The sequence below is a fragment of the Triplophysa rosa genome, linkage group LG22 (assembly GCF_024868665.1).
Source record: "Triplophysa rosa linkage group LG22, Trosa_1v2, whole genome shotgun sequence".
Taxonomy (NCBI): Eukaryota; Metazoa; Chordata; class Actinopteri; order Cypriniformes; family Nemacheilidae; genus Triplophysa; species Triplophysa rosa.
The window spans coordinates 7,243,868-7,255,889 of NC_079911.1; the positions used below are offsets into that span (position 1 = coordinate 7,243,868).

The following is a 12,022-nucleotide window of genomic DNA, read 5'->3' on the forward strand; positions in this document are numbered from 1 at the left end:
ATTGTTCCTGTTAAATAATCAAATAAATTAAATTTAAAAATCCTGGATAATTGAAGAACACAAAAAGTCACAGAACTTGAACCAGTGATTGTAATACATCAACTGCACTGAGGTGCAGACGTGGCCAATTTATTAAGTGCAATTCATTTGTTGAGCAATTTGTGATAAAATGCTGTTTTAGTGCATTGAATAGTATGTGTAAAGCCATATCTCTTTCTTTAAAGCAACTAATACAAAATACTCCTAAACACTCTTGAACATACTCTTGAACAAGTGCTCTAAAATGTCCTGGTAGATGGCTGCGTTGACTGTGGACTTCAGAAAACACAGTGGACCAAAGTCCTCTTTTCAGATGAAAGTAAATTTTGCATTTCATTTGGAAATCAAGGTCCCAGAGTCTGGAGGAAGAGTGGAGAGGCACAGAATCCATGTTGCTTGAAGTCCAGTGTGAAGTTTCCACAGTCAGTGATGATTTGGACTGCCATGTCATCTGCTGGTGTTGGTCCACTGTGTTTTCTGAAGTCCACAGTCAACGCAGCCATCTACCAGGAAATCTTAGAGCACTTCATGCTTCCTTCTGCTGACAAGCTTTATGGAGATGCTGATTTCATTTTCCAGCAGGACTTGACACCTTCCCACACTGCCAAAAGTACAAAAAACTGGTTCATTCACCATTGTGGTACTGTGCTTGATTGGCCAGCAAACCCGCCTGACCTGAACCCCATAGAGAATCTATGGGGTATTGTCAAGAGGAAGATGAGAGACATCAGACCCAACAATGCAGATGACCCGAAGGCCGCTATCAAAGCAACCTGGGCTTCCATTACACCTGAGCAGTGCCACAGGCTGATTGCCTCCATGCCACGCCACATTGATGCAGTAATTCATGCAAAAGGAGGCCCAAGTTTTGAGTGCATAGAAATGAACATACTTTTCAGAAGCCTGACATTTCTGTTTAAAATATCCTTTTTTTATTGATCTTATGTAACATTCTAATTTTCTGAGACACTGAATTTTGGGTTTATGATCTTTAAGCCATAATCATCAAAATTTCAAGAAATAATGGCTTGAAATATTTCACTCTATGTGTAATGAATCTATATAATATATGGGTTTCACTTTCTGAAATGAGTGACAAAAAATACTGACCTTTTTCACAATATTCTAATTTTTTTAGATGTACCTGTACATCTTGTAGTGGTGGAGAGATGAAGCCCCATGAAGCATTGAACCTTTTCAGCCAAGTGGTTCACCAACGGGTTCATTTCTCGAGGCTTCATTTGCTCACAATACCATCTGTTGGCCAAAGAGTGTAAAACAGGCAGACACATTACAGATGTGCCTGATGTGGTCTGTGATACACTATATTTTGCACCAGTAAAGGCTTAGAAATAACGGCGAAGAAAAAATCAATTTTCACATGGACTATTTATTTATATGAATATAATGTGTATTTTCTAGTGGTATATAATGATTGTATATGTAATAAACATATTGTCTTGAAATGAATGGAGCTATGAAATGTGTGTAAATCAATTATTTGGTCATAATAGGCATAAGGGGCAATATTATTATTTAAAAAACTGGAAAGTGTCAGGGCTTAACTGGGAAGAGGGCAGTGAATGTGCTTGTGTAACTTGGTTTATATAGCTCTGGTGCTATATGCATCCATGCAAAAGTTTAAAGGAGGTAGAAATGTGACAGTTAGGTAAAACAGATCCTGCCCCATAATTACCTCAACCCCCTTTAAATATTATCCTCAACTAAACTAAACTAAACTTTTATGTATATAGCGCTTTTACAATTGTCTTTGTTGCAAAGCAGCTGTACATGAAAACGTGTTACCTTTAAGCAATACATTAAATATCAGACACGCACTGACACACACACTAACGCACACCAAACACACAAACACACGCACACACACACACACACACACACACACACACACACACACACACACACACACACACACACACAGATAGATAAATAGGGACAGAAGATCAAATAAGAGAAACACAGGTAATATTTTATGCAGACTTTCAATTCCTATATGGGGTAATAATAATTCACACAAAATGTTACATTTACGAATAATATTAACAAGTACAAAATTCCAAAGCTGATGTCAGCAGCAAAACTAGTGCAGCCAGTGGCGAGGAACCCAAAACTCCAGTGGAGAAAAAATCCCAGAGAGAACCCAGGCCCAGCCAGGTGAACCAGTTCTCATATGGCACTACTGCTGCATCTCTACAATCTCGACAGTGCTTGCACAACTAGGCTGAATAAAAAAAAGAGGTAGATGATAGATTTAATATTATCTTAATATTCTAATAGCTAATTGCAGTTGCAATTTTGTTGTGTAGTGAGGACATGTCAGGTCGCTGCCACCCTCTTTCATCTTCACCATCTAGACCTCTAGTGTAAGTGTAAGCTAATTAAGTAATTATGGCTTAATGGACATTATAATGGAAATCGTCCATTTAAAATCATGACTAAATGCAATTATACTAAAAACATCTATTCAATTTCACATTTATTTATTTCATGCATAATTTAATGACCCATCTGCATATTAGTATATTAGTTTGTATATTAGTATTTGATAATAATTACAGGCAAATCAAGAATAAATTGAGCGTGTTTGCCAACTTTTGGCAATGATTTTATTGTTAAAATTTCAATTTTATTGTTTTTTTGGCATTTGTTGGATCAGTGTGAATTAGCCTTTACATGGCTTTATCTCTCTAAAGATGTGTAATATTTCAGTTTATTATATACTTCTCATACTAGCCAGCAGTCGGCGCTAACGTACTACTACTTCACTTTACCAGCCTGGGAAATCTGTGAATCAAAATCATAATAGACCTTTATTAACCCAATTAATAGTGACTTTTGTCTACTCATCAAGTATTCTTAAAAAGGACAAACAATAAACATTTTACAAGCAGATTCTGTAAACAAATGAGATCAAACCTGTCGTTTGCTCCTACCATCTCTACAATGAACCATGGTGGTAGAAGCCTCCTGATGATATCCTATAAGAGCATTAAATTTAACAATGATGATTTCTTATCCAACTTTATTAACCAAATGTAGGCTGTTACATTATAAAGTACTTTGAGTATAACGAGCCTAATACTATATGTTCACTTTTAATTACTTTTGGAAATAATGTTCACGGTCAATAAAACACAAATAATTGCTAGTCTGGGGCCTTTAATACATAGAACACATAAATAAACCATAAAATATGTATGTGACATAAATCCAGTGTGTGATGTATTTTTGTACTGTGTTAAGAATTACTGATTAAAAAGACAATTTCCTTAACATCCTTAGAGGTTTTGCAAACGCAGTTGTAAAACATGTCATCGTGCCAGCAGCGCGCACAGGTCACGTTTCAGCACGCGCACTGAATGAATAGACTGTCCGGTGACGTATTGCACAGCTGATCTGGCAACAACTGGCAGCTCACCGAAAGGGCCCGATGGTGTCTGCTCGGAGGACAGAATGAATCAAACTTCAAAAGTGCAGAGATAAGGTAAGGGTACGTTGTAAATGGATTTGATCGTATTGTGCGTATAGAAAGAGTGCTAATGAGATGCGGTCTGGTTGTAACGATAGAAGACGTAACTCCGTTGACGCCGGATGGTGTCTTGTTTGTTTACTCATTAGACGACTAAACAAGGGAGTGTGGTTACTGGTAGTGTCATTTACGACCATTATAAGAAATAGGTCCTACATAATTGACTGGACGTAACTAAGCTTAATGGTGTGCACATCGAGGCAAGTACAGTACGTGTATCCATCCCTGGATCCACCAATCGCGTTATCGCTCTCGTGTAGGGTTATGTCGTTAAAAACTACATGGAATAACAACCACTAAGAATAGGGAATTTAGAGACATGGAATTTAAATTAATCGATGCAGCGGTACGCTGTCATGTCCGGACGTAAAACGTTCGGACCGTATTAGAAAATGATGCTGGCCATTGAGCCATATCTGGTTTAAACTACAGCATTGTTATTGAATTTAGCTGGACTGGAGAGACGTCGCAGTTTCGGGCAACCCGCTACGGGATCACTGATGGATCACGCTGTTCCTCACATATCGACCATTTGCTGGGCTGTCAGTACAAAAAGGCAACTAAAGCAGGGGAACATGCAGTACAAACCTTCGTAAACTCATTATCTTGTATGTTTGACAAACATAGGTGGCAAATTTGTTTATGATTTGGTTACATGGTACATTTTATTACAGTATTTTGAATACACCGGGTTCATCCAATCGGATCCCGGCATCGCAAAACAACGCGGCTTCTGATTGGTCAACTGACTTATTCATTTTCCTATCGCCGCAGCTCACCGCGCATGCGCAAAACCAAATTCCTTACGTCACCAAACCAGAGTACAGACCCGCAACATAAGATCACGTGTAGGCAAAGTGGAATGTTGTTTTCGGTCTGCAAACACACCGTTGCTATAGTGGCTTACGACACTTGAATCACCAGCTGCTTCAGAAATCGCCTCACTTCTTTCGACGCAGAACGTTTACGTTGCATCCTAAATTATATTGATTTGCTTAAAAATCGTGTTTGTATTTTGCCAAAGATGTGTCGTATATCGTACAGGTGCGAGGATGAAACCAACATGATCAGCACCGATGGCCCCTCCACCAAGCGCGAGGAGACCCGGGACACCGGGAAAACGAAAAGGCAAGCGCCAGAAATGCTGCACCTCACCTTCGCAGTCTTGGTGTGGCTGGTAACGGGCACCACCATATCCAGCCTCAACAAATGGATATTTGCCGTGTACAACTTTAGGTACCCCCTTCTCCTGTCAGCCCTACACATGCTGACAGCGATAGTGGTGGACTACGGGCTGATCAAATGTAGGGTTATCCGGCACAGAGGGATCGGTGAGCAAGATTTGACCACCAACGCCAAATGCAAAGTATTTCTGTTGAGTTTGACTTTCTGTGCCAGTATCGCGTTTGGGAACGTGGGACTGAATTATGTGCAGCTTTCATTCGCGCAGATGATCTACACCACGACGCCGCTGTTCACACTGGCCATATCCACGCTGATTTTGGGAAAGCAGCACCACATCTTGAAGTACACCGCAATGATGCCCATTTGCCTCGGGGCGTCCTTCAGTATTATGGGCGAGGTCCAGTTTGACCAGATGGGCTGCTTGTTTGTGTTCGCCGCCACTATGTTGAGAGGTGTCAAAACAATTCAACAAAGTGAGTAATGACGTTTCATAGAGTCAATGTGGCGCATATGCTTGGATAGTTTGTCGGTGCAACTTTTGAGAGATATGTAATTTCTGGATTAATTTTTTGTTTAATTTTTAACGTAAAAAAATAATATTTTAAATACATTCAGGTCTTCCATTGTTTTTAAAAATAAGAAAATATCAAAAAATATTAAAGTGGGGATTTCCTAATAAACGCATAAAATATGTGAAAAAAGAAAATGTTTTAATGTTAACAGAAATTACACCAGTAGCGTAAGAAACAACACGTTACAATACTTGACCGTAAATTGTATTAATTTCTATAAAATGTTTCAGTCAGAGAATGAATAGCAATGAATTAGTCAGATGTTGCAACCCATATATGGTTACATTAATAATAATTTACTTTTTATCAACAATACCTTTTTACAATATTGCTTTGTGAGTTAACATAAAAAAACAATTCAGAAACCCATTCTCACAACCCAGACCAAAACAGCAGAGCCTTGCACTTACTGTACATTCTCACATACACAACATGCGTTTTCTGCTTCATTTAAAAGTAAAGCGTGTACCCAACGTGTTACCGAAATAAGAACATTTGTCCTCATTCAAAAGAATACAACAGCACTTTAACTGGCATGGAAATATTCTTCCTGAATGATGGCAGAGTTTATTTCTATCCCTGGCTTACGTTCTGTTAGTCATTATTTCCCACTGCCGGAGCTTCCTGAGAGGAGAACGCCCTGTCTACCAACGGCCGCTGCTGGCACAATCTGTCCGACACACTCCCTCATATACAAACACACGTCTGTTGTTATTCTAACCTGATTTCCCAAGTAAAGGCCTTCACAGTCGTGGATACTTGAGTGCTTCAACTTCCTAGAATGAATGTCAGCCGTGTTCCCTAAGTGAATTATTCTTCCTGGAATAATTATGTTGGTATTTAGCTTTGAATAGATCAAGAAGTGAGAATAAACTACAAAGTGACTGCAGTTTGTTTCGACAGGAGAACTTGTTTTGTCTTCATAGTCTTTTAATGATGACTTTTGCTACTGCCACATAAGAGGATCTAGAAGTGTTTCAACAAGGCGGTGGTTAAACCTAGCCTGGCTACGTCAGACTTCGTACTTCCGCTCAATTTCAGTTCGCTTCTGTACTCAGTCTGATATAGCAAACCAGCTCCCAGATTATCTCCGGCTCCGCACCAGCCGTCCAACCATCGAACAGAGGGCGGGCTCAGAGCCGTGACGTAGATGCTAAGCGCCGAAGTTAAGGTTAGGGAAATCTAAAACGGGATGCTATTCGCTCTGTTGTGGAGAATATTCTCGGCATTTGCCAACTGAAGCCCGAACAAGAAGAGTGTTTGGTTCACATTTTGAATGGAGGTGATTTCCTCGGCTTTTTTATGGTCCTTGGAGTTTTAGAGGGTCGCAGCTGTCTGGCTTCATAGTAGATACTTAGCATTAGCAAAGACTCTCATGTAGGTCACCTGCTAGTGTTGGGTTTCAATGCTCTATTTTAAGCGTGGCCCTTGAATCACAGAGGTTAAAGTTGTTTACTGTATGCGCACTCTTTAGCTCATCATGTGTATTCATAAGCAACAACAAAATCGGTGTCCATCATGCAAATGTTAATCTTAAGAAGATGAAAGTGAGGTTTTCACCATACTGATATGTAAATATTTGGTGGTTTAAATACCCATGTGAAGTCTAAGGCCCGGTTTTAGAGACAGGGCTTAGTTTAAGCCAGGACTATGCCTTTTATAAAATGACTTAGAAAAAAACATTCCTGTAATGCATCTTGAGGCAAAACAATGGCTCGGATATATTTTAAGATATGAGAGGGCAAGTTATTTTCAGGTAAGACAGTTCAAACATTCATTATAGTCTGGGACTAGCCTTAAGCCGTGTCTGTGAAACCAGGCATTTAAGTTTTTAAAGCAGTTTTCACAATTGAAAGCAACCGTCACATCCATAACAGAATTGTCATCTATAACAATCCAAATTCCTCATAAATAGATGGAAATGAAAATAAAATGACTATTTTATGTTCTATGAAGAGCCACCCCTCTCCATTTTTTGGGTGTTATTGCTTCTGGTTTGTGCATTTTAATTCACAGAAATCCTACAAAATGTTTCTCAAAAACATGTGTCTTGTCACATCCACACTTTAATATCACAATATTTTTTAAGATGTGTTTCGCTTTAATTTTTACTGTTTCTTTATGAAGTTTGACATGCTGAATACGGAAATCACATTCATTTTTTACCATCGACAGTACTCAGAAAAAATGTCACACATTTATACATTTCGGTATTATTACTCGTACGCAGAAATTACAAGGTACTGGCTTACACTGAGCTCAAAATAACAGTTTAACATAAGTTACTAAAAATGAGTCGTCCTAAACTTCAGAAGTTTACATTTAATCGTTTTTGTCTTTTATGACTAATACTGTCCTCACGAACCAAGTTCCAGACGTAGTCACCATCATCGCTTCATCCCACCTTCCCTGTGCTACAGACATTTCTAACATTTTCTGACAGTGACCAATGGAAAATCATTTTTAAAATATGTGAAAAATTGTACACTTTTTGTTTATTTGCAATATACTGATATGTTGTAATTAATGATATAAGCTCAAAATTTACTTGAGATTAATATACACTAAAACATTGACGGTACATAAATATTACAACAATAATTAGCACCACAGAATTGTACGAGAACTATAAAAAAAATTGTTACACTCTGTATTTCCAAAGTAGAAAACTTGTGCATAGACTGATATTTTTCTGATATCTGGACTCTATCATCAGGGGTTTTGTAAAACATAAACAGATATTGGTAATAAATACATTCTCTAAGAATTTATATTACAAGTTTTGACTGAAAATGTCACATCCATAACTCTGCGATTTCCCGTCTGTTTCCTGTTGTAGAATTATCATCTAAAATGCACTTTGTGTCATTTCCAGGCATCTTGCTCCAAGAGGAGAAGATTAACTCCATCTTCCTACTGTATCTGATGTCCATCCCCAGTTTCTGCATTCTGGCCATAGCCGCCCTTGCTTTGGAGAACTGGGCCGAGCTTCAATCCCCTTTCCAGTATGACCACCATCTCTGGGGTTTCATTTTGCTCAGCTGTCTGGGCTCTGTCCTTTACAACCTGGCCAGCTGCTGTGTCATTACCCTGACCTCAGCCGTCACCCTGCACATCCTGGGCAACCTGAACGTGGTGGGCAACCTTCTGCTATCTCAGCTACTGTTTGGTAGTGAACTGTCGGCTCTCAGCTGTGTCGGAGCTGCCCTCACTCTCTCTGGCATGATTATCTATCAGAACTCAGAGTTAATTGAAGCATACATTGATGCACGTAGAGCAAGTACGCCAACCCCAGACGGCGCAAGGGAAGAGGAAGTAGTGTGCGCCAAGGAAAGTGAATCAAGCGCATCGAAGCCAACTTCACAACCATCTCCGAAAGCATGTACAGAATCAACTCAAGAGTGTCATGAACGGACACATAATCACATTCATGAGAAAACAGACTGAAGACGGTCAACAGGAAAGATGTGGTCGGATGCTGTGTTGCATAGCAAGCTGTCTTTGAGTATATAACCTACAGTACATAAGATAACGTAACATTTCATGGAATGCTGACCAGAAAGATGTCTGAGAAAGATTGCTTTGGTTTAACGTCGAGACGTTCATGATATTGAAAGGTTACTTCTGCCAGTATCTGCTCACTGTGCCAATGTATTTGCTTTCATTCACGCCTATGATGGAGAAACATCAGTGGACAGAGACTGAGTGACTTAACAGATGCCTTTTACGAACATGACGGTTTGGCGGATTTATTACCTCTGTTTTTGCCAACACGCACATAAACAACCCCTGCATGAGCATGCAGAAGATATCCTGCCATATTCGTTTTGTGACTGTGTCTATCTAATGCACTGTGAAAAAAACTGCTCAGATTCCTCCGGCCCCCTTATTGGTCAACATGGATGTTACTGGACCTGTTTGCACTTTTTAAAGACTAGAGAGGGGCACAAGTTTTAAATACGTAATACAGGAATAATGTATTTTTAGGTACTGTTTAATCAGGCGCCCTGATTTGATGATACGGGTGGCATTTTTAAGGCAGCTTACGGTGTTTGAAAGAGGATCCTATGTTTCTTACAGCTCTACCACTTTTCTCTTTAGGTTTACATATTTGACACGAGCAGGGCCGCTGGGTTCCCAGTTCTGTTTATATTTTTCTCATTATGGGGTTTTACACGACTTGCTACTAAATGGGTGAAGAGATGTCTGGCTGTTTTTTGACCTAAATAAAAATTTTTTTTTTTGCATTGTTATATAATAGGCACACAGTACTAAATTATATATGAACATATATCAATAAAATCAAAACTACACTGTAGAATTATACTGTAGAAACACTGTTATTATTTATTTTATTGTTTGTTTTGCTTAACAGTAAAATTAAACCATAAAAAAGGTTACATTTATGCACAATATATTTTTAAGGTTAAATATGACCTGGACATTTTTTTTGACTTGCCTTGTGAGAAATGACACGTTTCAGAAAATGGTCTGGTTTTGAAGGAATGTTATATATGTGGCTGTGTCCCATCAGAGATGACGGGCAGGTTTAAACTGGTGCCTCTTATGTAAATCCCAATGCAGAACATTATTAATAGATTTCTGTAAGGAGTCTTTTACATCTTTAGCTAATTATAATCTCACTGGAGAAATCATTATGATATACCTGCCTGCTGTGCTCTCACTGTCCTCTTTAAAGAGTTCATGTAAAGGCTGTTTGTTTTTCATCGGTTTCTTTGTTGAATGTTTTTGTTTGACGACATCTGGGCATTGCAGTATTATATTGTTGCCACTTTGAATCGTTTTTTAATGCTGTTTTACAAAATCAACACAAATAGAGGTTATACGGTTTGAATAAAGGTCATTCCCTCAAAGAGGTTGTGCTGCTATCTGCTGGTGAGAATGCACATGCATTTATTATTATTAATAAGGCGTAGTCCTGTATTTTTAGAGATGTGTGTTAAGAAATAAATCTGGCAGTTGTTGAGTTTTTTTATTTTCTGACATTTTCCTTTGTTAATCCTCAAAATGGTTTACTGGAATAGATTTGTAGTTGGATCTGCTTCAGTGTGGATGTGAAGGTATCTTAGTGGGTGATGAATTGTAGTTAGTCTTATGAAGCCTGGATAAAGTCCACACCAACTCATGTGTGCCTACCTGATGGGTTTTGCTTTAACAAACTTCAGCCTTTCAAGCTGTTAATAAATTCATCTTTTATAGTTTTCACATGTTACGGGGACAACACGTGAAAACTTTTTTTCACCACAAGCACAGACTATCAACACAATCAATACAAATATTGCAGATATTTGTTGCTCTTCACCTTCAAAGGTGAGGTGAGGGTTATCCTAAATACCTCGGATGTCATTGCTTTTTTCTGTGTCTGTTGACTTAAAGGGATGTTTTGTTGGGTCACTTGTGTATTAGATGCTGATTTAAATATGGAAATATAGTTACATGAGTTTGATGTGTCTTCTACTGTTTTTTTCTCGACTCGCAGTTTGCATAATTGTGTGGCTCCTGTGTATGTTTTGTTTCTGATGTCGACAAAATATCAGATGTACAGTAAATGCTTATTTTATTATATTTATGTATTTTACAAATATGAAAACTGGATAAATATACTGATTCAAATGTTCGTTGTTTTCGGTCATTTGCTTCTGCACATTATTACTAGAGTGCTTGAAAATCATAATTTCTTAAAGTCTGATTATTTTACACTGTTTCTGCTACATTTTGGGTTGTCGTAGTGTAGAGATATTGACAGCATGTGATATTAAAAACTATGTTTAGCCATATTGTGTTAATACTACACATACAACAATACCGCAAACATTTTAGCACCAGATTAAAATTTCACCTTAAAGTTACCCTCTTGTAATTTCAAATCTGTATGACTTACTTTCCTTTGCATTGGTCCATACAATAGAAGTTAATGGGTACTGTTGCTGTTCGGTGACCAACTTTCTTCAAAATATCTTTTTTTTTTTCATTTTGGGGTTAACTATCTCTTTAAGAGCTGGTTACAAACTCTCTCTCCGCCTCCTTACTTTGAGTATGAATGATTATTCATCGCTCATAAAAAACACCTCGATAGATATTGCCAAAATATTGTCATTGTGAATATTTTTGGACATGATAACCGTGTAGTGAAAATCTGATATTGTTTCAGCATTTGTACATACTTGAATTGTACTTCAAATCATGGGTCCTGTTGAGGAAAGCCACATAAAAATACTTAGAATATTAACTATAGTAAACTAATAAATTGTAGTAAACTAATAAAACTAATGAGAGCATAGTAAACAAATAAATTGTAAAAAAAATGTATTAGTAATTACTCCGTGCGCTTTTCTACTACAGTTTTCTGTTATGTAGTATTAACTAAAGTGAATTGATAAACTTTAGTAAATAATGTGGTATACTTTATTATTTACTATATGAAGGTTTAAAAGCACTACAGTGTCTAGGAATTTTACCAGTTTATTTTAGTACACACAAAGGTACAAAAGCTCTCACTGGTGCTCACATAGTTTGCCAAAAAAAGAAAATTCTGTCATGAATTTCTCACTATAGTTGTTACAAATCGGTGTAAATTTCTTTGTTCGGTTGAACACAGAGAAAGATATTTGGACAAATGCGTGTAACCAAACAGTTCTTGGCCACTCTTGACTAC

General features: G+C 37.9%; 1 protein-coding gene across 2 annotated transcripts; it reads left to right on the forward strand.

Annotated features, from left to right (window-relative positions):
• The first annotated feature begins 3,437 nt into the window (after positions 1-3,437).
• On the forward strand, positions 3,438-11,180 carry slc35e4 (solute carrier family 35 member E4). 2 transcript variants are annotated; one of them, XM_057321966.1, is made up of 3 exons: positions 3,438-3,544; positions 4,634-5,247; positions 8,222-11,179. In XM_057321966.1, the coding sequence occupies exons 2-3, from the start codon at positions 4,653-4,655 to the stop codon at positions 8,791-8,793; spliced, it is 1,167 nt and encodes a 388-aa protein (XP_057177949.1). In that variant the 5' UTR covers positions 3,438-3,544; positions 4,634-4,652; the 3' UTR covers positions 8,794-11,179. The 2 variants fall into 2 exon arrangements, with proteins under 2 accessions (XP_057177949.1, XP_057177948.1); XM_057321965.1 differs by lacking the exon at positions 3,438-3,544 and having other exon boundaries at positions 4,012-5,247; positions 8,222-11,180.
• Positions 11,181-12,022: the final 842 nt, after the last annotated feature.

Excerpts from the sequence above, each read along its gene's own strand:
- slc35e4 (XM_057321965.1), top strand. The coding sequence starts at position 4,614 with ATGTGTCGTATATCGTACAGGTGCGAGGATGAAACCAACATGATCAGC. Across the intron at positions 5,248-8,221 it reads TGTCAAAACAATTCAACAAA|GCATCTTGCTCCAAGAGGAG; the intron begins GTGAGTAATGAC and ends TGTCATTTCCAG.